At 35.3% G+C, this 27,321-nt stretch overlaps 1 protein-coding gene across 2 annotated transcripts in view; it reads right to left on the bottom strand.

Moving 5' to 3' along the window:
- Positions 1-27,321, bottom strand: part of MAN1A2 (mannosidase alpha class 1A member 2) — a 166,654-nt gene that overhangs the window by 72,817 nt on the left and 66,516 nt on the right. For both annotated transcript variants that reach the window (XM_025397250.1, XM_025397256.1), the window contains exons 6-7: positions 19,266-19,360; positions 1,088-1,211 (exon numbers count right to left, since the gene is read on the bottom strand). In XM_025397250.1, the coding sequence (XP_025253035.1) occupies positions 1,088-1,211; positions 19,266-19,360 (219 nt within the window). The remainder of the gene's footprint in view (positions 1-1,087; positions 1,212-19,265; positions 19,361-27,321) is intronic.

The raw sequence follows: 27,321 nt of genomic DNA, 5'->3' as shown, positions 1-27,321 counted from the left end.
TTTAATAAAGTTTTGTATTTTTAAATTTTAATTTTTAATTTTTATGGGTATGAAAGAGTTGTACATATTTTGATACTAGCATATAACGTGTAATGATAAAATCTGAGTAACTGAAATGCCCATTACTTCAAACATTTATCATTTCTTCTGTTGGAAACATTCTACATCTTCTCTTCTAGCTATTTTGAAATATACAACAAATCATTGTTAGAGTCACTCTATTGTGCTATCAAACATTAGATCTTATTCATTCTGTGTAACTGCACTTTTGTACCCACTAAAAAACCCCTTTTTATCCTTCTCTCCTCACTACCCTTCCAAGCCTCTGATAACCATCATTCTATTTTCTACCTCCATGACATCAATTTCTTTTAGCTCCCACATATGAATGAAACATATAATATGTGTCTTTCTGTGCTTGGCTTATTTCACTTAACATAATGTCCCCCAGCAGTTCCATCCATATTCCTGCAAAGGAAAGGATTTCATTCTTTTTCATGGCTGAGTAAAAATTTGAACTTTATCTTTTGTTAGATTTATTTGTAGGAAACATATATACTCTTGCTCTATTACATAAGGTATCTTTTTGCAAAATGACATTTTCTTGCCTTTTGTAGCTGGTGTAGAGAAATACTACTGATTTTTAACATCCATATTGATCATCTATTTAAAAACATATTAAACTCTTATTTCTAGTAATAGGTCAATAATCACGTAATCTGTGAATAACTACTATTTTCTTTCTTCCTTTTCAGTTCTTAAACATCTGGACAAAGACAGAACATATTTTGTCTTTCTTGTCTTACCAGGCTGGCTAGGTACTGCAGCACAATGCTGCATAAAAATAGCAATGAAATTTTTAAAAAATGTAATAGTAGTTATAACTTCTCAAATAACAATAAATATTTTAAATATGTCCTAAATAGAAGGGACATTTCTTTGAGTAACTTCAAAAGAGAATATAAAGGCTAAAGTCCTAATAAACATATATCTAGAAAGGCAAACATTTTAAGCATTAATCAAACCTTTGGGCCAATTTTGAAGGACTCTTTATAACAAACAAAGAAAAGAAGGCAAGAAAACAAACCTTTTTGTAGTAAATCAGGTCCCCTGTCAAGTAGCTGAGGTGGATGAACTCCATATGTAGTGTACCAAATTCAGCCAGAATGCTGCTACCTGCAGATGCCCAGCCCCAGTTTCGCCCTACTCCACTGAATGAAAAGTAAAAGGAGACAGGATTGGGAAAAGACCAAAACATTTGTTTAATGAATATGTAAATTTTAAATAGATCTCTTAGAAATTATTATATCTGACACAATAGCTTATTTATATCTAAAATTGCATTAAAAATTTAAATAGGTAATAAATCCATGTTCTAAAAATTAAAACAGTATTTTTAAAATCCAGTAAATATATTTCACCCATTCTCATCTCCATTCACCTCACCAGGCCCCAAAGAAAATCACTTTCATTCCTTTCTTACGTATGACTACAGAATGTTTTATGCAAATGTAGGCAATCCAAATATATATTCTCACTATCCTCCTTTCTTAAACAAAACATAGCAAGTTGGTGGTCTTTCCGTATCAGTTCACAAACAGTTTTCTCGTTTTTTTTTTTTTTACAGTTGTACAGAATTCCATAATATTAATGATTCTCAAGTGGAATGCACCACCCTAGAGGCACATGAAAATGTGTGGCAGCATTTTGAGTTGTCTCAAAACTTGAATGTGCAACCTCCACTTATTGTGCCAGGTCCAAAGTTACAAACTGCCCTGTAGCAAATGATTGGGACAGTATCATACAATAAAGAACTGGTTTGCACCAAATGATGATAGTGCCTGTGTGAAAATTAATATATTATATAAACATACACAATTTGTCTAATAAATTCCCTAATGATGGTCCCTTGGGCTATTTCCAATATTTTGTTATCATGAACATTTTTCAGTGAATAATCTCATAAACATTTCATTTGTGCAGATATAATCTCTAGAATATGCTCTTGCATTTTCTTTTTTTAAACTGTTCAGTAATTTTTTATTTGAAGCCAGACTACATAAATGAAAAATTGTAGAGGCTTTGAATTACATTATCTTCTAAAAAGGTTAAATTTCTTCTAAACACAGACTGAGTAAACGCAGACTATATTGTGTTTTAGGCTTTGTTAAAGACAGTCCATTTCCGTTTTTATCCCAACTTCCAGAAATGGACCTGGGAATTTCAGCTGGAAGCCAGGGGTATTTACCAAGGGCACCTAAGCAGCCTAACCTGTTTCCCCACTATCATGTGGCTGTTAAATTTTCTCCTTAGCCCTTTAATTTCCTTCTGCTATTTTCTGCTGGGTTTCTTTGAGTCTTGTTTGCCCTATATATGTGGTTATAGAATCACCAATGACTTGAGGGAAATTTGTCCATAAATTTTGGGCTTTTCCTCTGCAATTTCTTTCCATATGAGATTTTGTCCCTATGTTTCAGTCATTTTAGCAGCTCCAGGGCCTGACCATTGTCTCCTCTGCCCGAAATGACTGCCACTTTAGATATGGCCTCTATTGCTCTGAACATGATTTAGAACATATCCTCAGGGAAAAAGCCAATGTTTACACGGCGATGACCTTAGGATCATAGCCCCTCAAGTTCTACCTGAGTTAATTGAATTTCAGTGTCTTCAAACCATTTGGTTTTACATATTTTGTCTAGCTTTCATGACTGCTTTTGGTAGGAGGGTAGTCTGATAAAAGGTATTTCATGGTTGGAACTGGAAGTCTAGATTGTTCAAGCAGCAGAGTTCCTAGATTATTCCTACAAGAACTCTAGACCATTCTCTAGGATCTAAAGGGAGAAGTATAAATATAAATATTTTTGCCAGGTGGGGTGGCTCACGCCAGTAATCCCAGCACTTTGGGAGACCGAGGCAGGCAGATTACCTGATTTCAAGACCAGCCTGACTAACAGGGTGAAACCCCATTTCTACTAAAAATACAAAAAAATTAGCTGGGCATGGTGGCAGGCGCCTATAATCCCAGCTACTCGGGAGGCTGAAGCAGGAGAATCGTTTGAACCCAGAAGGCGGAGGTTGCCATGAGCTGAGATTGCGCCATTGCACTCTAGCTTGGGCAAGAAGAGCGAAACTCCGTCTCAAAAAACATATGTATTTATACATATTTTTTCTCATCTTATCTTCACTTGTATTCTGTCAATTCCACATCTTATATTTTATTTGTGTTTAGAAAACATTAAAATAAATGTAAGAACATATTACAACCTTGCTTAAAGTTCCTTGTTTGGTGCTATTTTTAAATTGTCTGAAAATATGGAAGGCAAATACCACTAAGATATTTTATAGCTAGAAGTGAGAATCAGAGAATAAATATGGATATAGTAACTACATAAGACAGTCATTCATTTCACAGATGTTAGTGTTTACTATGCTGTGAGAGAGTGGTGAACCTGACATATACTATTCCTGCTCCTACAATAAATAAGATCATTTTAAATAGCGATAGTTGCTATGAAGAAAATTAAAAAGGAAAAATAGAATGTTGAGTACTAGGGATAGAGAGTGAGTTAGAAAAAAGGCTCTTTATATATTATGTTCAGAGAAAATGTTTCTAAAATGATGTGATTTGAACTGAGACCTGAATGATGAGGAGCCAGTAATGGAAAGATCTGGAAAAACAGAATTCCCAGTAAGGGAAACAGCAAATGTAATGGCCTTGAGGGAAAGGAAGGAGGCTAGTTTGGCTAGAGTTCAGAAAGTAAGGGGAAGTGAATGACACAGGATGAGGTTAAAAAGCAAGGTATAATCTGGACTACGTAATAATTTTGTAGGCGATGGTAAAATTTTAGTCGTTAAGTGTGATGGAAAGTCACGAATAACTTTAAGGATTATAACATACTTAAGGAATAAAGCATACCATTTAGAAAGATTAACTAGGTTTCAGCACAGTGGATGAATTACAGTGTGGTCAACTATAAAAACAAAACTTAGGAAGTCCAACAGTTTGCCATTCTCTATAAAAAGAACTTCTAGCCAAAAGTCAAAAAGGAACACTTTTCAAAATACTAAATTCTAAACAAAGTTTTTACATTTTTTACATCATGTCACAGGAAGAATCTAAAATATTAAATTTGATACTTACATATATCCTAGCAACTCAGAAAAATAAGAAAATTCCTAAGAACAAGATATAATGCTGCTGAGGACAAAAATATTCCAACTTAAAATGATGATGAGCTGTCAAAAAATAACCGGATCATAATTTCATGCAAATTCATGTTTTGTTTTTTTCAACTGATCAAAGTAAAACGTCTGGATACTGAAATTTACATATATACTCAGAGAACCTGAGTAACAAAAAATTTGCAAGGAATACCAGAAAACAAAAACAAGCAAGCAAAACATATGATGTTTCTCTTACCTGATCACCAGCAAAAGGAAAGACTCTAAAAATGTTTGGTAAACTCTTGACAGTAAATCAACCTAAGCATTCTACAATCATATTAAATTGTTTTGATAATGAGTCTTCTATATTTTGATTTGCATTTTGTTGAAAGTCAGTTGAATATATTTAATCAATGTATTGAAAGAATGGAGTAAAGCTTTCAGGAAACTGCAATTATTGGAAACAAAGCTTGCAAACAGGCTGATACTGAAATGCATTCCAACAAAAGCAAGGAACGAACTAAAGAAATTAAAGCATTCAATGTGTAAGCTTAAGTTGAAGTATCTTCATTTGTAGGAATAATGGTTTGATGGAGCTCCTATTTTCAATTAGATTTATTTACATTGTATACTTCAATGGAATGAAATTGAGAAGCTATATGATTCTGTGTCATCTAAACTGGAAGATTACTTAAAATAATTACAAATAAAAGTCAATGTAAAAATATCTGAGATTTGTAGAAGGTATTCTGAATGAAAGCAAAAGAATGGCATTTGTAACAATATCTGGTCTGAAATATTTAAACGTTTTAATATGCAGAAATTTAGAATTGAGAATATCCTGCAATTAAGCAGAATTTGCTCTGAGCAACTGTAGGGAGAATACCTTCTCTAATAAAAGCATGCAAGAGTCAATTGAAAGTGCCAATAATTTCAAATTTAGATAAATACACAAGAATATATGTTTTTAATAATTTCATTTTAGAATATAGGTTTACAGCAGAATTACTTTACAGGATACCCAATAAAATAAAACCAATTTGTCGGTGATTAAATACTCTGAAAATTAAATAGTTTTAATTATTTCAGCTCCCCCATTCATTCTGAAATTGTACTCTTATGAATAACACACTATATGGTCATTCTCATTATATGATGCCATAATCTGGCTTATAAAATATTTTTAATATAATGTAAATATTTTATGTATGATATCATTTATGTGGCAACATATTATTTTACCTTATGGACTACCAAATTTGCTTAACAAATGACCTTACTCTTGAACGTTCGACCTGTACTTATGATTTTGTGAAATATGCTGTGATAAACATTTTATAGATGTCTTCCTTAGTCCATACATCCAATTTCTTCGGGTATATTAACAAAGGTTGAATTGCTTTAAGGGCTTTTGACAGATAATACACTAGTCTACAAGTAAAGCTGAAATGTAAGAATGGCTTTCTTGTCACCTTTTTATTATAGCAGATGCTTTAAAAATTTTTTAAGTAGAAAACTTCCTTGACAGCAGATGAATATAACAACTTTAATTTTTATTTTTAAATAAAGTCTGATTTTTGTTACATTTTCATTTAATTTGAGGGGATATGTAATATACTCATAATTTAAAATGTTAAATGGCACTGAAAAAGCATAAAGTAAAAAAAAAAAAAGTCTCTCTCTAAGACCTCTACCTCTTCCAATCACTCTCAGTCCCAAAGCAATCTGTTAACACATTCTCATCTGCCCTTTTGGAAAACTGTATGCCTACATAAGCATAATTTGAGTTGTCTATTACATTTTAAATACTCATTGGTCTCTTCTAATTTTAATTCTGTATTTTTACAAACTTTTTTTAAAATATGTTTTCAAAGTTAAGATTGTCCTTCAATTACAAGGTAATGTTATTTTTTGTTATTACACAGCCCCTCAGCCAAGCATAGGATCTGGTTTATTTTTCTTTTTAACTATATATTGACGTATAATTTACATACAAAAATGCATCCTTTCAGGTGCACCATTCAATGGGGTTATGGCAAATGAAAACAAAGATTGGTATACAAACCAAGTCGATCCTTCCAAAACATGTCCTTATCCCTTTTGCAATCAACGCACACACTTCCCTACCAAGTCTCAAACAACTCTCAATCTGCTTCCTCTCACTACTGATTAGTCTTGCATGTTCTAAAATTTCATGTAAACATGATACAGTATATGCTCCTATGTTTGGCTCTTTCACTCAACGTGTCTTTGAGATTCACCCATATTGCTATGTGTCTCAGCAGTTAAGGTTCTTTTTATGGCTAAGTGGTATTCCATTGCATGAATATGGTAACTATTTATCTATATACCTGTTGATATGATAAACATTTGAAAAACAGTCAAACTGTTTTCCAAAGTGTCTCTACCATTTTACATCCTACCAACCTAAGTTTACTGTCTTGCCTTTTCATTGTCTATTTTTCCCATTAGTTGTTTCGTTCTCCATTCCTGCCTTCATTTGGATTGAGTAGTTTTTAGTATTCCACTTTCTTTACTGGCTTATTTTTTTACGACTGCTCTAGGCATTACAACATAAACCATTAACCTTCCCACAGTAGACCTTTATGTATTATATCACCTCACATATAATATAAGGGCTTCACATTTCTATACTATCCTCTGTGTAACTGTGGTAACAAATTTTTCTTCTATGTATATTATAGGCTCCACTATGCAAGTTATTATTTTTGCTTTAAACAAAGACCAAAACAGAAAAAAATAAGCATTTTACATTTACTCAAATATTTACTGTTTCCAGTGCCCTTCCCTTCTTTGTGTAAATCTGCTTTTCCATCTGGTATCATTAGAAAGTTCCTTAAAATTTCTAGCAATACAGGTCTGTTGGCAATAAATTCTCTAAGCTTTTATTTGCCTGAAAATGTCTTAATTTCACCTTTGTTTTTAAAGAATATTTTCAGTGGCTATAGAATTCGAGATCGACTTTTTTCTTTCAACAGTTTCAAGATGATTCAATTGTTTTCTGGATTGTATTGCTTATGATAAGAAGGAAGTATTTCTATTTTGGTTCCCCAGTGTAAATGTCTTTCTTCTCTGGCTGTTTAAAACTTTTCTTTTTCTAGTTACAGATTTTCAGGCATCATGTTTCTTTATATTTATCCTGCTGGGTTCCAGCAAATGTTGAAATCTGTGAATTTACAGCTGTTTAACAAATCTGATAAATTTCTAGACATTACTTCTTTAAAAACAGGCATATCTCAGAGATATTATGGGCCTGGTTACAGACTACTTCCATAAAGCAAATATTGCAACAAAATGAGTCACACAAACTTTTTCATATCCCAGTATATATACAAGTTATATTTACATTACACTGTAGCCTTTTGGTGTGCAACAGCATTATTTTGAAATAATGTTCATATCTTAATTTGAAAAATGCTTTATTGCTAAAAATGCAAATGATCATCTGAGGCTTTCAGCAAGTCATACTCTTTTTTGCTGGTGGAGGGTCTTGCCTTGACAAATGATGGTTGCTGACTCATCAGGGTGGTGGCTGCTGAAGGCTGGGGTGGCTGGGTCAATTTCTTAAAATGAAGACAACAATAAAGTCTGCTGTATTGATTTGATTCTTCCTGTTTCAGTTCTGTGTAACACGAAAGAACTCTCTGTAGCATGTGATGCTGTTTGACAGCATTTTGTCCACAGCAAAAATTCTTTCAAACTTGGAGTCCACTCTCATATCCTGACACTGCTTTATCAACTAAGTTTACGTAGTATTCTAAATCCTTATTGTCATTTTGACAATGTTCATAGCTTCTTCACCAAGAGTGGATTCTATCTCAAGACCACTTTCTTTGCTCATCTGTAAGAAGCAACTCCTCATCCGTTCAAGTCTTATAAGACTGCAGTAATTCGGTCCCATCTCCAGGCTCCACTTCTAATTCTAGTTCTCTTGCTATTTCCACCACATCTACAGTTACTTCCCCCACTTCAGGTTGAACCCCTCAAAATTACCCATGAGGACTGGAATCAAATTCTTCCAAACTCCTGTTTGATACTTTGACCTCCTCTCATGAATCATGAATGTTCTTAATGGCATGTAGAATAGTGACTCCTTTCCAGAAGGTTTTCCATTTCCTTTGCTGAGATCTCTCGCAGGAATCACTATCTACGGCAGCTATAGCCTTACAAAATGCAATCCTTAAATAATAAGACTTGAGAGTCTTAATCACTCCTTGACCCATTGGCTGCAGAATGGATGTTGGAAAGCATGAAAACAACATTAATCTTGGGCATCTTCACTGCAGAAAATGGGTGACCAGGTACACTGTCAATGAGCAGTAATATTTTGAAAGAGATCTTTTTTGCTTAGCAGTAGGTCTCAACAGTGGGCTTAAACTCTGCCATCAACAGACGTGCTCTCATCTGAACTTTGTTGTTCTACTTACAGACCCCACAGGGAGTAGATGTAGCAAAATTCTTAAAGGCCCTAGAATTTTCAGAATGGTAAACAAGAACTAGCTTCAACTTAAAATCATCACTTGTATTAGCCCCCAACAAGAGTCAGCCTGTCCTTGAAAGCCAAGCATTGACTTCTCTTTAACTATGAGATGGCATCTTCTTCCAGTAGAAACTTGTTTCATCTACATTGAAAATTTGTTGTTTAGTGTAGTCACCTTCATCAATTACCTTAGCTAGATCTTCTGGATCACCTGCTGCAATTTCTACATCAGCACTTACTGCTTCACGTGTCACATTTATGGTATGGATACGGCTTCCTTCATTAAACGTTATGAACCATCCTCTGTAAGCCTCAAACTCTTCTGCAGCTTCCTCACCTCTCAGCATTCAGAGAAGTGAAGAGAGTCAGGGCCTTGCTCTGCGTTAGACTTTGGCTTAAGAGAATGTTGTAGCTGGTTTCATCTTCTATGCAGACCACTCAAACTTTCTCCATGTCAGCAATATAGCTATTTCACTTTCTCATCATTCATGTGTTCAGTGGCACAGCACTGTTAATTTCCTTCAAGAACTCTACCTTTGCATTCACAACTTGGTTGACTGTTTGGCATGAGAGGCCTAGTTTTTGGCATGCCTTCCTCGCTAAGCTTAAATTTCATGTGCCTTCCTCACTAAGCTTAATTATTTCCAACTTTTTTTTTTTTGAGATGGAGTCTTGCTCTTGTCGCCCAGGCTGGAGAGCAGTGGTGTGATCTTGGCTCACTGCAACCTCCATCTCCCAGGTTCAAGAGATTCTCCTGCCTCAGCCTCCCAAGTAGCTGGGATTACAGGCATGCATCACCACGCCCAGCTAATTTCTGTATTTTTGGTAGAGATGGGGTTTCACCACATTGGCCAGACCGGTCTCAAACTCCTGACCTCAGGTGATCTGCCTTCCTCAGCCTCCCAAACTGCTGGGATTACAGGTGTGACCCACTGCACCTGGCTGGGTTTTGTTTTTTGTTTTGTTTTGTTTTTTGAAACAGGATCTGGCTCTGTCCCCCAGGCTGGAGTGCAGTGGCACGATTTCAGCTTACTGCAAGCTCTGCCTCCTGAACTCATGCAGTCCTCCTACCTTAGTTTCCCAAGTAGCTGGGGCTACAGTTGTGTGCCATCACACTACATTAGTCCATTTTCACACTGCCGATAAAGACATACTTGAGACTGGGCAATTTACAAAAGAAAGAGGTTTAATGGCCTTACAGTTCCACGTGGCAGGGGAGGCTTCACAATCATGGTGGAATGTGAAAGACACACCTCACATGGCAGACAAGAGAAGAGAGCTTGTGCAATGAAACTCCCCTTTTTAAAACCATCAGATCTCGTGAGACTTATTCACTATCATGATAACAGCATGATTCAATTACCTCCTGCTGAGTCCCTCCCACAACACATGGGAATTCAAGATGAGATTTGGGTGGGGACACAGCCAAACCGTATCATCCGGCCCCTGGTCCCTCCCAAATCTCATGTCCTCACATTTCAAAACCAATCATGCCTTCCCAACAGTCCCCCAAAGTCTTATTTCAGCATTAACTCAAAAGTCCACCATCCAAAGTCTCATCTGAGACAAGCCAAGTCCCCTCCACCTACATGCCTGTAAAGTCAAAATCAAGTTAGTTACTTTATAGATACAATGGGTGTGCAGGTATTAGGTAAATACAGCCATTCCAAATGGGAGAAACTGCCAAAATAAAGGTCTACAGGCCCCATGCAAGTCTGAAATCCAGTAGGTCAGTCAAGTCTTAAACCTCCAAAATGATCTCCTTTGACTCTATGTCTCACATTCAGGTCACACTGATGCAAGAGGAGGACTCACACAGCCTTGGGCAGCTCTGCCCCTATGGCTCTGCAGGGTATAGCCCAACCTCCTGGGTGCTTGAACCAGCTGGCATTGAGTACAGCTTTTCCAGGTGCATGGTGCAAGCTGTTGGTGGATCCACCATTTTGGGGTCTGGAGGATGGTTGCCTTCTTCTCACAGCTCCACTAGGTGGTGCCCCAGCAGGTACCCTGTGTTAGGGCTCCAATCCCACATTTCCCTTCAGTACTGCCCTAGCAGAGGTTCTCCAAGAGAGAGAGCCCTGTCCCTGCAGCAAACTTCTACCTGGACATCCAGGCATTTCCATATATCCTCTGAAATCTAGGTGGAGGTTCCCAAACCCCAATTCTCGACTTCTGTGCATTGGCAGGCTCAATACCACATGGAAGCTGCCAAAGCTTGAGGTTTGCACCCTCTGAAGCCATAGGCCGAGCTTTAGGTTGGCCCCTTTCAGCCACAGCTAGAGAGGCTGGGATGCAGGGCACCAAGTCCCTAGGCTGCACACAAGGGGACCCTGGGCCCAGCCCATGAAACCATTTTTTCCTTCTAGGCCCTGGGCCTGTGATGGGTGGGGCTACCATGAAGACCTCTGACATGCCCTGGAGACATTTTCCCCATTGTCTTGGGGATTAACATTCGGCTCCCTGTTACTTATGCAAATTTCTGCAGCAGGCTTGAATTTCTCCTCAGAAAATGAGCTTTTCTTTTCTATCACATTGTCAGGCTGCAAATTTTCTGAACGTCTATGCTCTGCTTCCCTTATAAAACTGAATGCCTTTAACAGCACCCAAGTCACCTCTTGAATGCTTTGCTGCTTAGAAATTTCTTCAGCCAGATACCCTAGATCATCTCTCTCAAGTTCAAAGCTCCACACATCCCTAGGGCAGGAGCAAAATGCCACCAGTCTCTTTGCTAAAATATAACAAGAGTCACCTTTGCTCCATTTCTCAAGAAGTTCCTCATTTCCATCTGAGACCACCTCAGCCTGGACTTTATTGTCTATATCGCTATCAGCATTTTAAGTAAAGCCATTCAACAAGTCTCAAGGAATTTCCAAACTTTCTCACATTTTCCTGTCTTCTTCTTCTCCAACCTCTGCCTGTTACCCAGTTCCAAAGTTGTTCCACATTTTTAGGCATCTTTTCAGCAATGTCCCACTCTACTGGTACTGTTGCTTCACCTGTCACCTTTATGTTTCGGAGGCAGATTCCTTCCTTAAACCTTGTGAATCAACCTCTGTAAGCCTCAAACTTTTCTCCTGCAGTTTCCTCACCTCTCTTAGCATTCACAGAAGTGAAGAGACTTAGGGCCTTGCTCTGCATTAGGCTTTGGCTTAAAAGAATGTTGTAGCTGGGTTCATCTTCTACACAGACCACTCAAACTTACTCCATGTCAGCAATATGGCTATTTCACATTCTCATCATTTATGTGTTTCACTGGCTTAGCATTGTTAATTTCCTTCAAGAGCTCTTCCTTTGCATTCACACCTTGGCTGACTGTTTGGCACCAGAGGCCTAGCTTTTGACATGACTCTCTCACTAAGCTTAATTATTTCTAGTTTTTTTTTTCTTTTGAGACAGGGACTGGCTCTGTCACCCAGGCTGGAGTGCAGTGGCAGGATCTCAGCTCACTGCAAGCTCTGCCTCCTGGGCTTAAGCAATCCTCCCACCTTGGCTTCTCAAGTAACTGGGATTACAGGCACACACCACCATGCCCAGCTAATTTTTGTATTTTTTGTAGAGGCAGGGTCTCACTATGTTGCTCAGGCTGGTCTCGAACTCCTAGGCTCAAGCAATCTGCACGCCTCAGCCTCCCAAAGTGCTGGGATTACAGTGTGAGCCACTGCACCCAGACTATTTCTAACTTTTAATTTAAAGTGAGAGACATGCTATTCTTCTTGTCTCTTGAATACATCAAGGCCATTGAAAGGTTATTTATTGGCATTGTTCTGTCTCAGGGAGTAGGGAAGCCCAAGGAGGAGGAGAGAGAAGGAAGAATGCACTCTGTGGAGCAGTCAGAGCAGAGACAACATTTAGTGATTAAGTTTGCCATCATCTATGACTGCTTGTTCACGGTGCCCTATATAATTACTAGAGTAACAAGAAAGATCACTGATCACAGATAACTATAACAGATGTAATAATAATGAAAAGCTTAAAACTATTGTGACAATTATCAAAATGTGATATATGCTGTTGGAAAAATGGCACTGATAGACTTGCTCAACACACAGTTGACACAAATCATCAATTTGTTAAAAAATAAAAATAAAAAGGAAAAAAGCAATATCTGCAAAGAACAATTAAGTAAAGCACAATAGAACAATTCATGCCTGTAGTTTTTCAGCCACTCCTCCCACTCCCAAATTCGCCACTCCCATCACTCCATTACAGGTATGTTAAACCATCTGACACTGCCCCATAGGTAACTGGATATGCTTCTCTCCATACTCCAGCTTTTTATTTCTCTTTCTGTGCTTCAGTTTAGGTGGTTTCTGTTGTTTTGTCTTCAAGCTTACTGATCTTTTCTGATGCATTGTCAAATCTGCCTTTAAGCCTGTCAAGTAAATTTTTTATTTCATATATTTCTCACCTTTAGAAGTTCCACTTTGGTCCTTTTTAAAATCTCTTTTCCCATTCTTCACATTTGCCTTTAAATCCTCAAGCACACTTACAATAGCTATTTAAAGTCCTTTACTGCTGTCTTCATCACCTCTGTTATTTCCATGTCTGTTTCTATGAACAGATTTTTCTCTGGGCTACAGAATAATTGGCTACATTTTTCTGCTGCTTCTTTGCATACCATAAAGTAAAGTAATTTTGGATTGGATTACGGATATTATAAAAGTTTACTGTTGGATATCTGAATTTTCTTTCTTTAAAACATGTTCAGTTTTCTTTTAAACATATTCAGACAAGCAGAGAGCCAAATCATGAATGAGCTCCCATTCAGAACTGCTGCAAAAAATATCCAGGAATACAGCTAACAAGGGAAGTGAAGGGCCTCTTCAAGGAGAACTACTAGCTACTGCTCCAGGAACTCAGAGAGGACACAAGCAGATGGTAAAACATTCCATGCTCATGGATAGAAAGAATTAATATCATGAAAATGACCATACTGTCCAAAACAATTTATAGATTCAATGCTATTCCCATTAAACCACTCACATTCTTCACTGAATTAGAAAAAACTATTTTAAAATTCATATGGAACCAAAAAAGAGCTCAGATAGCCAGGACATTCCCAGGCAAAAAGAACCAAGCTGGAGGCATCACATTACTCCACTTCAAACTATGCTATTAATAGCAAAAAAAAAATTTGCAATTTACATGACAAAGTACTAATCTAGCTAATATACAAAAATATCTTAAGGATTGATTTTTTTAAAAATAGCCAATAAAAAACAAACAAAGGACATAAAAAGGCTATCCACTGAATAAAATAAACTCAATCTCACTCAAAAATTAATAAAACAAACATTGAAACAAGATTTTATATTTACCTATCTGATAAGTAAAAGTAAACCGTATTTTCAAAAGGTTAGATAAGAGTCATTGTCACCCACTTATTAAGCAAATGTCAACTGGCATATCCTCTCTAGAACACAGTACGTTATCAACAGAAAAAAAAAATGTATGTAATTCTTTGATCCACTATTTCTGCCAAAGTCATACCAACACATGTATATGTACACACACACACACACACACCCACACCATTTCCAACATATGCAGGATACTTCATCCAATATTTTTTGATAGTATTAAAATCTAGAAATAATCTATTAGTTCACTAATACAGAATTAATTTTAAGTCAATATTTTCCTAAGCATTATATTATGAAGCTCTTAAAAACTATGAGATAAATATATATAAAGTATTGATACAAAATATTTTTCTAGACCTATTGCTAAATGATGTAAAATGCCAATATTGTCAGACTGAATAACAAAATTTGGATTATGATTCAAACTATATGCTATCTCCAAAAGCAGCACTATAGTTAAAACAATACAGTGAAGCTGAAAATAAATGGAAAAAAGATAAACCATGAAAACAATAAGCATAAGGTAGAGCAGCTACATTGATATCTGATAAACTTCAAGACAAAAGCATTACCAGAGATGAAGACACACTGTAATAACAAAAGGCTCAAGTCATCGGAAAACATAATAAATGTCTAAGTACTTGAGAGTAAAGCTTCATCAAAATGCATGAAGCAAAAAATTGATAGAAATAGAGAAGAGACAATTCCACAGTCATACTTGGGATATTTTAACATTTCATTTCAGGAATGCATAAAACAATTATACCAAAAAATCAGGAAAGATATACATGATCTAAACACCACTAACCACCTTAACCTAACTGATATATACGGAATGTTACACCCAACAACTGCAGAATACACATTCTTATCAAGTGTATTTACCAAGAAAGACTACACGCTGAGCTATAAACAAGTTGTAATAAATTTGAAAGGATTCAAATTGTAGAGTAATTTTTATGACCACAATGAAATTAAATTAGAAATGAAAACAATAAGATATCTAAGAAACCACGTAAAATTTGGCAATTGAACCACACAATTATAAAAAAAACTAATGCATCAAAGAAAAAGTTCTACAGGAAATGAGAAACTATTTTGAATTGAATAACAACAAAAAAAAATCAAAATTTCTGGAATGTAGCTAAAGCAGTCCTTGGAGGGAAATTTATAGCTCTATAGAAAAACAGTAGTTTATGGCAGGAAAAGAGAGAAAGGAATAAGATCAGTGTAGAAAGATACAACCTACAGTTCCAATGTAAGAAGCCAGAAAAAGAGCAAAGTAACTCCAATAAGAAAAGAGAAGGAAATAATAAAAATAAATCAGAAATCAATAAAACCAAAAACAAGTTAAAATTAACAAAAACAGAAGTATTTTTTTGAAAAGATTAACAAATTTGACAAATGCCTCAGTAAACTAGTAAAGAGAAAAGAAAGAATACAAATTACTAGAATCGGGAATGAAAGTAGCTGTCGCCACAGAATCTACAAAGATGAAAGGTAAAAGAAAGTAACACAAGAACAACTTTACACCAAATTTTCTAATTTAAGTGAAATAAAGAAATTTCTTTAAAATTAACTAAAACTGACACAAAATAAAACAAAATCTGAATATAAGATATATGTTTATATATACCTTATATATATTATATAAATGTATATATAAATTTTCATATATACGTATACATATAAATTTACACACACACACACACATGAAAATTTGGGCAGCGTGCAGTGGCTCACACCTGTAATCCTAGCACCTTGGGAGGCCAAGGAGGATCACTTGAGCTCAGCAGTTTGGGACCAGACTGAACAAGACAGTGAGACCCCATCTCTACAAAAATAAATAAAACTACCTGGGTGTGGTGGCACACACCTGTAGTCTCAGCTACTACAGAGGCTGAGATGGGGGGATCACTTAAGCCCAGCAGGTCAAGGTTGCAGTGAGCTGTGATTGTGCCATTGTACTCCAGCCTGTACAAAAGAGCAAGACCTTGTCTCCAAACCAGGCCCCTCCAAACACACACACACACAAATTTTAATTTGTTATTAAAACCTTTCCAATAAAGAAAATTTCTGGCTCAGGTAGTTGCACTTAGGTCTATCTATCAAACAGTTAAGAAAGAAGTAACTACAGCACTCCACGAATTACTTCTGAAAAAAACGATTTTAATAATTTAATAATGCCTCATTTAAAGAGACCAGGTAACTCACACCAAAATCTGACAAAGGCATTCCAAAAATAAAATTCCTACCAATATCCATCATATAATTTCAAAAGGTATTAGGAAATAAAATACAGCAAAATATAAAAAGGATACATTTTGGCCAAGGAATATCTAAGAAATTCAAGGTTGATTTAATATTTGAAAATCTTACACGTAATTTACTATATTAAAAGAATAAAAGTGAAAAACCTTATGATTATCTCCATAGATGGAAAAAAAAGTATCTGGCAACATTTAACATCCATTCATGACAAAACAACAACAATAACATCTCAGTGAAATAGGAATAAAAGGAAATTTCCTCAATCTTATAAAGGAAATTGATGTAACTGATGAAAACTCCACAACTAATGCCATACTTCAATTTTTTTAGAAAAGCAATATTTCAAAGCTTTTATGGAAATCTCAAAGAATGTAAAAAATATATAGATGGAGACAATTTTTTTAACCAAGACTGTAAACTAAAAGTTATAAAAGATATATTTGAATATATAAAAGTTTAAAACTTATTAATCATAAATTATTATAAAGACAGACTAACAGAAGAGTAGAGAGAAAAGAATTCTATAATCTACAAAACACCTTATAAATTAATTAGAAAAAGACAAAGAACTCAAGCAAGACTCAGGAATAGACAATTCACAAAAAAGCAAATCTACATGTCCAATAGATTTATGAAAAGGATGTTCAAATTCACTAGTCAGAAAATACAAACAATGAATATTTTATAGCAACCACTGTGTCAAAAATTAAAAAGAATTTATACCTGCAGACATTTAAAGACTCTCACATATTGTTGGTGGAAATGTACTACGGCCTTTCTGGAACACATTTTGGCCATATCTATTAAATTTAAAACTACATATCCCTTTGATCCAGGAATCCTACATCTGGAAATCTGTCCCACAGATAAAGGAAAAAAAAAAAAAAAGGCACACGCTCTTTGATATAGCAATCGTATTCTTGAGAACCACTGTCCAAGAAATAAAATTCCTACTACATAAGGACATGTATAACAGGATGCTATTGTAGCAATGTTTGTGGTAGGACAATAATGGAAACAAATACCACTGATATGAAAATTAATGAATAAATTATAGTATAACTATCCCATTTCTCACTCGGTATTCATCACAAAGACTTATTTAGATCTTTACTGAGTAACTTGGAATCATGTTTCCATGGAGTATTATTGAGTGAGAAAGATAAGCAGAAAAGCAAGCCATTAAAGTGATAAAACAAATAAAGATTACAAAAAAAGCTCTGCTTTTATTTCTGTCTGCTGTATCATATTGTAGAAGATAAATACGATAGACTATTAAGATGGGTTGGCCTTTCAGTCATCAAGACTGACGGAAGGCCTATGTGTGGGAAATGCGTAGACCCCAGTCAAGAAAAAAAAAAAAACTTTAAAAAACAGGTAAATAATGCTAGGTGCAGTGGTTCACACCTATAATCACAGCACTTTGGGAGGTAGGAGAATCGCTTGAGCCAGGAATTTGAGATCCGCCTAAGCAACAAAATAAGATCCCTTCTCTGCAAAAAATTTATTTAAAAAAATTTAAATAGGTAAATAATTACATTCATGATATAAAAACTCAAGTAAAATTATGTATTTGTTTATATACCAAATGAATTAAATTAAAATTTATCTTATAAAAAGCTCACAACATGGTCCTTGGAAACCTTTTTACTTTAATCTCAATCTTAAATTAGAAGTTCTGCAATTTAATCTTGATTTTCAAGTTCTTTTCCTCTACATAGACAAATAAAAGAACCTCCAGTCTGTCTTCCTATCGGAATTAAGTTTTAATTATTATCTAAGTAGATAATAATGTCTGATTCTGACAATGATCCTGAAAGAAATATCACAAAATCTGTCACAAAGCTAAGGAAAGAGAACAAGTGTATACACAACATCACTTGGCCATATCCTTCCATGGAGCTTGCTCTGGAACGCCAACCAGCTTTTTCCTCACCAAGGAGGTAATCTGCACTATATATAGTGCATGAAATCAGAGATAGTAAAGTTAGATTTAATGTTCAGCATTAAATGCTGCTGACATCTCAATGTAAATCTAAACTCAATAAAGTTCTTCAATTAGAAACATTTTACTAAAATCGAGTCATTTTTTAAAATAATGTCATAGATTCACATCTCTAGAAAAATAAACGTTCCTAACTTTTATTCTAAAGGGTCTGAAGGCAAGGAGAACAACAATCAAATTTTTAGGTAATTTCCAAATTCCAACATTATGATGAATAAATTTTACTAGGAGAAAAAATGAACAGAACAAATTTCAGTCAGCATAAATTACTTAAACGCAAGTTCAAATATGCTGACATTATTCAAATGTTAATTGTGTATCTTTACATAATTTATAAAGTTGTCCAAAGAAAACATTTCATCTATTTCTATGTAAAAAACCAATGTTTTCAATTAGAATAAAACAGATTATAAAGAATAATGCTTAAGAGTTCACTTTGAACTTCAATAGCATAGATGCTACAATAAAAACCCCGCAGTCAACATCATGAATTATGTCTTTATCTTTAATATGACATTCAGCAATAGGAAGCCCTCATTTCTAGGTATATTATTTTCTATTTTCACTTAGAAGATCAACAGGTGGCATATAAAAAGAAAAACAGGGGGAATGTACTTTGACCCTATTCTAGCACTAAATGGAAACAAATAAGCAAATAAAAGAAACAAATACTGTATACCATACAGGTAAAGAAGAGAAATCTAGACTTAGAGAAACAAGTGGTAAAAACTGCAATGAAGTTAAGACAGTTAACCTGTTTCAAAGTAAAGGACATATTTTAAAAATCAGAAAATGTTTTAAAGAAACATATTTATGCATATACACAGAAGAAAATAAAGATTATATATAGAGGAAAAACAATATAAGTCTTTAAAAAATGTGGGGGTGACTCATTAGAAATTTCTAAGACTAAAAAGGTCAAAATAATTCTTCCAGAATAAGAATACCCATATAGAGTTACCTTTTCAAATTCACCATTGCCCAAGGAATCCCAGTAGGTGTGTTAAAGGCAGGAAGGAGTTTCTCAGCCAATTGCACTGCTTTAATCTTGAATATCTGAGATTTAAAACATGAATATTCATAAATGATAGCCATTAGGAGGCATTTACTTATTGCGCTCTCTCTCTCTCTCATAGTATACATAGCACAAGGTACTGGGTACACGGGAGCACAGGGTAGGAAAAAGCATCTCATTGGTACTATGCAGCATCTGGCAATCAGAGAATATGTTTGTAAACTGGATACTAAGGAAAGCTAACCATTCAAAGGCCTGAAACTACAACTAATTGAAAAGGAAGGACATAGTTTTGGTGTTGATAGTCTATTTTCAGCTGGCAAAAAATGTAAGAAGAAACATTAGGCTATGGATTTTTCATCCAAGGTAAACAGGTTTAGTTCAAAATATAAGCAAAAGAGGTAACTTAATTTGCATAAATGCCCTTAAGTTACTCTGAACATGTTATGTTTCAAAATTTTCCATCAAGGTTTAATCATATTATTTAAAAAAAGGAAAGAAAACATTTGAGTTCACATGCTAAGTTTACTTTGAGAGTTATAAACGCTTCATTTGTCAGTCCCAATTGCTGCTTTTTTGATATCCAAAATTAATTGCCTAAATATCAGTGGTTTCCAAACTTTTAAAATCATATAGATAGTAAAATTTCTACTATTTTCTTAGCATGTAGTATTATCAAGATGTATATAGTAAAATTTCTACTATTTTCTTAGTATATCCCAACAGATAAGTGTGTGTACTTAATTTTAGAGACCACTCACTTACAGATTCCAAACTGTGACTGGGTCATAATGTTCTGTTAGGAAAAGTAGCACACTCTCCTATATGCGTCAAGTCTATCCCCTCTCAAATGGTCTGCAAATTGATTGGTTACTTAAAATTCCATCTTTTTACTGCAGCCAAATACTTTTGATAAAAGTATTATTAGATTCTACTAATAATATAATAAGTAGTTGAAGATCTGGAATGAATCAAAATTTTGAGTTAAGATTATATTATAATAAAGCATACCAACATTACTGGGGATAGAAAACATTAGAGAGAAATACGTACAAGTAGATAAGGAAATATCATAGAGGTAACGTATCCCCATTACTCTCTCTTTCATGCACTCACCTGCATTCACTCTGTCCCTCATTAAGATGTTCCAAAGTTCCCTCAACAAGGCAAAAGTGCCTCAGCAGAACTTTTAATTAGATATACTCACACATCTACAGTTTACCATTTCCTTCAACACCTACTTTAACATCAAAACTCCAAAGAAAAACATTATAATTTAAAGTCAAAGTTGTAATAATGTTCTCATATCCATCTCATTAATTAGGAAAAGCAAATGTAAAATCAGTTCTCTCTTTATTAACATTTACATGCTAGTAAAGACAAGTTACCTTATATAGCAAATGATATTGCTTCTGTTTACCATGAAGACAAAGGAATCAACCTTCTTATCTAGGAACTAATATTAATACTACATATTTGTTAATCACACATTTTTGTATCACATCTTTTCTACATATAAAATTACAAGTGATAAAACGACCTACAAATATAAACTTTTTCTCAATAGAAAGCATGCTCAATTCACTCCCAGAATAAACCAATAATATATTGTCTAATTTTCAGCTAAAAATATTGTGTCATTAATAGCAATTAACATATAAACAGTTATAGTAGACAGGTCTAAAAGAAAACAACACCCTGATGTCATTGAGAAAAAATCCCTCACATAGTATGTAAATCTTAATTTATTCACAAATATATAAACTCTTTAACAATATATTTTAGACTTATCTTCCCTATTTTCAGAAAAATATTTTGGTAGGCAACAGAAAATTAGTTTTCAGTATGCAATGCAGGCAAATAATACAAAATCCAAACAGTATCAAAAGTAAAAAATTAAGTCTCTTTTTCAGTTCTGTCCCTCAGCCACACGATTCCTTTTATAACGCAACCACCTAGTAGCTTCTTTGTATTTTGTGCCAAATCAGTTTCATGGTATACGTGGTTCCTGATCATGTCAAAGAAAATCCTCATTCCCAAACCCTCACAAAAACAGAAATTCTGTTGCAATTTACACACACTCAGAGTCTCTGTCTATCTCTAACACAGAATATCACACATTTTGAACTTGCTTCTTTAACTTATTGTTTTGTACCTTGGAGAGCTTTCCAAAGCAGCCTACAAATGGCTACCATCTCATTCTCTTTGGTGACTGCAGAATTTCCTCTTTTATGGATATACTGTAATTTATTTACTCAGTCCTCTATTAATGGACGTTTGTTTCTACAGTATATGGCTATCTAAGATAAATTCCAGAAGTGAATTTGTTGTCTCAATTAGTATAAGCATTTGAAATTTTGGTAAGTTACTACCAATTTGCCCTTATACGTTTTACTAATTTACATTTCTACCAGCAATTGATGAGTGGCTCTTTCATGATATCTTCGTTAATACAAAAGTTATCAAACTGTTGACTACTACCCATCCGATGGTAGAAAAAGGATATTAACTCTCATTTCTTTTATTATGAATGTAACAGATACTCAAAACCCATTCAAATCCTCTTTTAAGCATACCTTCATGTATTGCACAGAATGGAAAATTATACATAACATTTGCCAGACTCCACTCCAGCTAAGGGGCTAGAATGACCAAGGCACTGCCAAGTATAAACAAGTATGTGACATTTAGAGGGAACAAGTGAGCACATTTGAAGCAGTGGTCACATGATGGGAGGCTGCTTGTCTTGGAAGCACTGTGGTGGAGGTATTTGATTCTTCTGTGGTAGTTCTAATAGACGTTCTAGTGACTGGTCTCTAGCTTCATAGATACCATAGGGGTAATGAAGACAATAAAACTGGTACTCATCAGCTACATCCTACGCTTAAGCATTTCTCCTGGCTTCAGGGATTCAAGTGTGTAACAAAAGTATCTGATTTCCTAACTTTCCCAAAGATTGTCAGCTGTCAGTACCCTCAAATAAATCACTAGCTAAAATGGATTCTGGTTCCTGAAACTAGGACTCTTGACTGATAAAATGATGAAAGTAAATAAATTATTCGCAGGTTCAAGAGGCTCAAAAGTACTTAAAAGAAGACTTCCAAACATTTCAGTCATAGAAAAAAACTTTCATGTATTGATTGTATGTAAAATGTAAAACCTTCCAGTTATTTTTATCAGAATAAATTATAAGTAATGGAACTACACTAAAATCAGTCCTAGGTTTAGAAGAATTAGGATCAGAAGAATTGACCCTAGGTCCAGAAGAACTGGAAGAAATAAAATTTAACAGACACAATGTAGCAACATTACGAAGAGCTTTAAAGTATAAGTAATGAAAGTCAGGTTGGGAGTGGTGGCTCACCCCTATCATCCCAGCACTTTGGGAGGCAAAGGTGGGTGGATCACTTGAGGCCTAAGGTTTGAGGCTAGCCTGGCCAATATGGTGAAACCCCATCTCTACTAAAAACACAAAAAATTAGCCAGGTGTGGTGGTGTATGCCTACAGTCCCAGCTACTCAGGAGGCTGAGGCCGGAGAATCACTTGAACCCAGGAGGCGGAGGTTGCAGTGAACCGAGATTACGCCACTGCACTCCAGCCTGGGCAACAGAGCGAGGCTGTCTCCAAAAAAAAAAAAAGAAAAAGAAAAAAGTTAAGACAACAACACAATAGGTAACACAGAACCACTGTAGATTCTTGAGGAGGGAAGTGACATTAGGATCTATATATGCTTCTTATGCTTGTTTTATTTATTAGAGTACTTAAGTTACTAAGATAATATTTTTGCAGCCTATTCTCAATCAAGCAGTCAATGTGGGAGTGTTAAATAGAAGTCAACAGTTTAGAATCCTCAAATGGTTCCCTATCTCACTCAAGCAAAAGCCACAGTCCTTAAAAAGGGTATATACCTATATCAAAGATGTATCCCCATAACCTTCTATGGCTTCACCCCCTCCTTCATGCACTCTCCTTCATTCACTCTGTCCCTCACACACTCTACATCAGCTCCACTCACCTCTTTTGTTGTTCTCTAAGGATGCCAGGTATGTTTTTATTTCATCGTCTTTTCATTTGCTAGGCCTATTAAATGTTCTTACAAAAAATATCCTCACCTGCTAATCTCCTTCAGGTCTTCACACAAATGTTACCTTTTTATGGACTCCCTAACCACCCTATTTGAAATGTAAAATCCTTTATGCCCCATCCCACTTTATTTTTCTCCTTGGGGGCTTATTGCTAACAGTGTATGCTCCATCATGTATAATGACAGAGATATGTGCTAAGAAATGCATCATTAGGCAATTTTGTCATTGTGTAAACATCATAGGGTATACTTACACAAACCTAGATGGTAAGGCCTACCACACACCAAGGTTATATGGTACAGCCTATGACTCCTATACTACAAACCTATATAGCACATTACTTTACCGAATGTTGTAGGTAATTTTAACACAATGGTAAGTATTTGTTTACCTAAACATAGAAAAAGTACAGTAAAAATACAGAATACAAGATTAAAAATGGTATATCTGTACAGGACACTGACCATGAACGAAACCTGCAGGACTGGAAATTCTCTGGCGAGTCAGAGGATGAGTGGTGAGTGAATGTGAAGACCTAGGACATTATTGAACACTACTGTAGATTTAAACACTGTACACTTAGGCTACACTAATTTATTTTTTACAATTATCCTTCAAAATAATAAATTAACTTTGGCTTACTATAACCTTACTATATAAACTTTTTGGGTTTTTTTTTAAACTCTTTGACTCTTTTATAATAATGCTTAGCTTAAAAACACAAATATATTTTACAGCTGTACAAAAATATTTTCTTTCTTTATATCCTGATTCTATAAGCCACTTTCTATTAAAAAAATTATTTTTTTTACTTTTTAAACTTTTTTGTTAAAAACTAAGACACAAACACAAACATTAGCCTAGGCCTACACAGGGTCAAGATCATTAAAATGCCCCTAGGAAATAAGAATTTTGCAGTTCCATTATAATTTCATGGAACCACCATCATATCCATTGTTGACTGAAACACAGTTATGTGGTACATGACTGTATAAGTGTATACACACACACTCTCTCACATATCTATCTTATTTATTCCCCACAGTAAAACATAAGACATGGGGTACAAGAATTTCTTTGTTTTAAATCTGTTTGTTCTCAATGCTTAAAACAGTGCATATAGAAGATGCTCAACAAGTATTGAATAAATTAAGACAAAAGGTGCAGAGATTTAAAATAAACAAATTATCTCCTCCCATTTCCATACCAACTCTACCCCCCTAATATGTGATATTAACAGGCAAGGGCTTTAAGGACTTTTTAATATGTTCTACAAAAATGTTGGGATGATGATGATGATGATGATGATGATGATGATGACAAACATATTAACTCATAATCCTCACAACAAGCCAGTGAGATAAGTATTAATTTTGCCTCCATTTCGCAGAGTAGAAAAACTGACATAAAATGAATAAGTAATATATTTCCCAAGGTCAGACAGGTAGTTAAGCAGTTAGTCTGAATTTAAACCCAGGCAGTCCAGCTCTAGAGTCCATGTTCTTGACCACGCACACACACATGCATGTGCACACACATGCATACACACACTCCTACACCTTGCATTATCTAATCTTAATTTTTATAGTTAATAAATTCCTCAAAAATATTCTATTAATTGATGTGTATACCTCTTTGTCTTTTATCTTGTATCTTCCCTCTTGAATGACAGTTTGTCTAATAAAAAATTCTGGGTTGGTAGCTATTTTATTTCAGCAGTTTAAAGATACTACTCTAAAATCTTCTGACATAAATTGCTACTGAGAACTCCACTGACAGCTGTCATTCTTTTTTAAGTAATCAGCCCTTTCTCTTTGGTAGCTTTTAATATTTCTTCTTTGTTCTTGATTATCTTTTCACATATTATTTGTTCCATTAAACTCATCCGAGACTTCTACCAAATATTCTCTGAAACCTCTCAATGTACCTTCATCTCTCAACTCTTTTGCTTATTTTCCCTCTTTCACTCTCTATACTGCATTCTGGATAAATTTTTCAGTATCACCGTGAGCACGTGTACCCTTAAAGGCTAGATGGCTGTTCCTCAGGACCAAGTGGAGGTCACCGCAAAACTGAGGGTTAACACAAAGAGACAGAAACATATTCACACACACTTCCCTCTTAAAATGAAACTGCAAATAATAATTTTAAAACTCATAATGAAATCTAAGATTTTATTATACTTGCAAGCTAATAAGTCAGCCTGCCACAATTTCATAAATGTTGGCAGAAGACACAAGACTACTTGGTCAGAGTTAAAAGACTTTATTATTTATAGTAAAGTAGCAGCCAAAGCTTCAAGTTCATTCGCATTGACTGTATATGCCCCACCTCCATCCCGATTGCACTGGGATGATGCACAGGGCCCATGATGAATGCCTGCACACACAGCAGGTTACATTATAGGAGAACATTCAGTTTGTGGTATCTCTTCCATAGTAAGTGAAAGTAAGCCTGTTTATCCAGGGTAAGACATTACCTCATCCCTGCAAGCACAATTCTGATTATACGGGTAAAGAGCAGTCAGGGACTTGCATTCCTGGTACATCTGGCACAAATGTGCAGGGAGGGATATGCTCAGGCCCCAGTGTTGGATTGCTTTTCTAAGACTTCACATCAGCAAGGGGAGTCCCGTCCTATAGCAGCAGCTGGATCCATTTGGAAGTTTCTCCAATACTCGTAGAACCAGCTTTATCACCCTCAAAGACATCAGTAACTATCACCCACCCCAAAGACATCAGCACCAGCAATAACCTGCTAGCCCACTCTCATCAGAGGTCTGAGTTTCAGCTTCGGATACTCCTTCCTCTTAAAGTTTCTAAGTTTTACTAATTAAAACCTCTTCCCCATCTTATGCCAACCCTGTTTGCTTCCTGTAGGAGCCACCTCTGTGATTCCTATATTCTTTTTAATCTAGCATTTACCTAGTTAACAACTTTATACCTAATTAAACTTCAAATTAAATTTTCTCTGTTCAAGTAACTAGATGGATTCTGTCTCTTAACTAGACTTTTGACAAATAAATAATCTATATATATATTTTTTTTTGAAATGGAGTCTCACTCCGTTGCCCAGGCTGGAATGCAATGGCGCGATCTAGGCTCACTGCAACCTCCGCCTCCCGGGTTCAAGTGGTTCTCCTGCCTCAGCTTCCCGAGAAGCGTCTGCCACCATGCCCAGCTAATTTTTGTATTTTTAGTAGAGACAGGGTTTCACCATGCTGGCCAGGCTGGTCTCAAACTCCCAGCCTCAGGCGATCCGCCCGCCTCGGCCTCCCAAAGTGCTGGGATTACAGGCATGAGCCACCGCACCCGGCCGATAATCCATATTTTATTATCTATTACAAAATATTTGCTTAGTTTAAAAAGTAGAAAAACTAAAAAATAAAGTTTAAATAATAAACACTTCCTCTATCTTGAACCAAATACTGTTAACGTTTTTGTGTATTTCCATGCCTTTTTTCTATACATAACATACAATTAAGTAGCTGGATTTTTATTCCACGTTTGGCTGCTACTGACATAAAAACACAAGTAACTTTTCCAGTTTTACAAAATTGTCTATTTTACTATATCCATATCCTCTCCTTTTTATTCACTCCTCAGCCTATTCCAACATGGCTTCTGCTGCCATCATTTCACTGAAATAGATCTTACCAAGGATTGACCACACATGTGAGCAAAAGCATTTTCAGTTATTATTGATGAGTTCTTCCTTAAAATACATTCTTCCTTTGTGTTCAGTAATCCTATCATCTCCCTGCTTCCTTTGGTTTACCCTCATCTATCTGGCCTTTGATGTTGTATTTCTTGGGGCTTGATTCTAGGCCCCTTTCTCTTCCTATCCAAAATTGTCTCTCTAGACAATTTCACAATGTGCTTGATTTCAATTATCAGCTACCCAGCAACTGACTCCC

The sequence above is a fragment of the Theropithecus gelada genome, chromosome 1, assembly GCF_003255815.1.
Source record: "Theropithecus gelada isolate Dixy chromosome 1, Tgel_1.0, whole genome shotgun sequence".
Lineage (NCBI taxonomy): Eukaryota > Metazoa > Chordata > Mammalia > Primates > Cercopithecidae > Theropithecus > Theropithecus gelada.
Note: the sequence above shows the minus strand (reverse complement) of the source record. Positions and strands in the feature narration are given on the sequence as shown.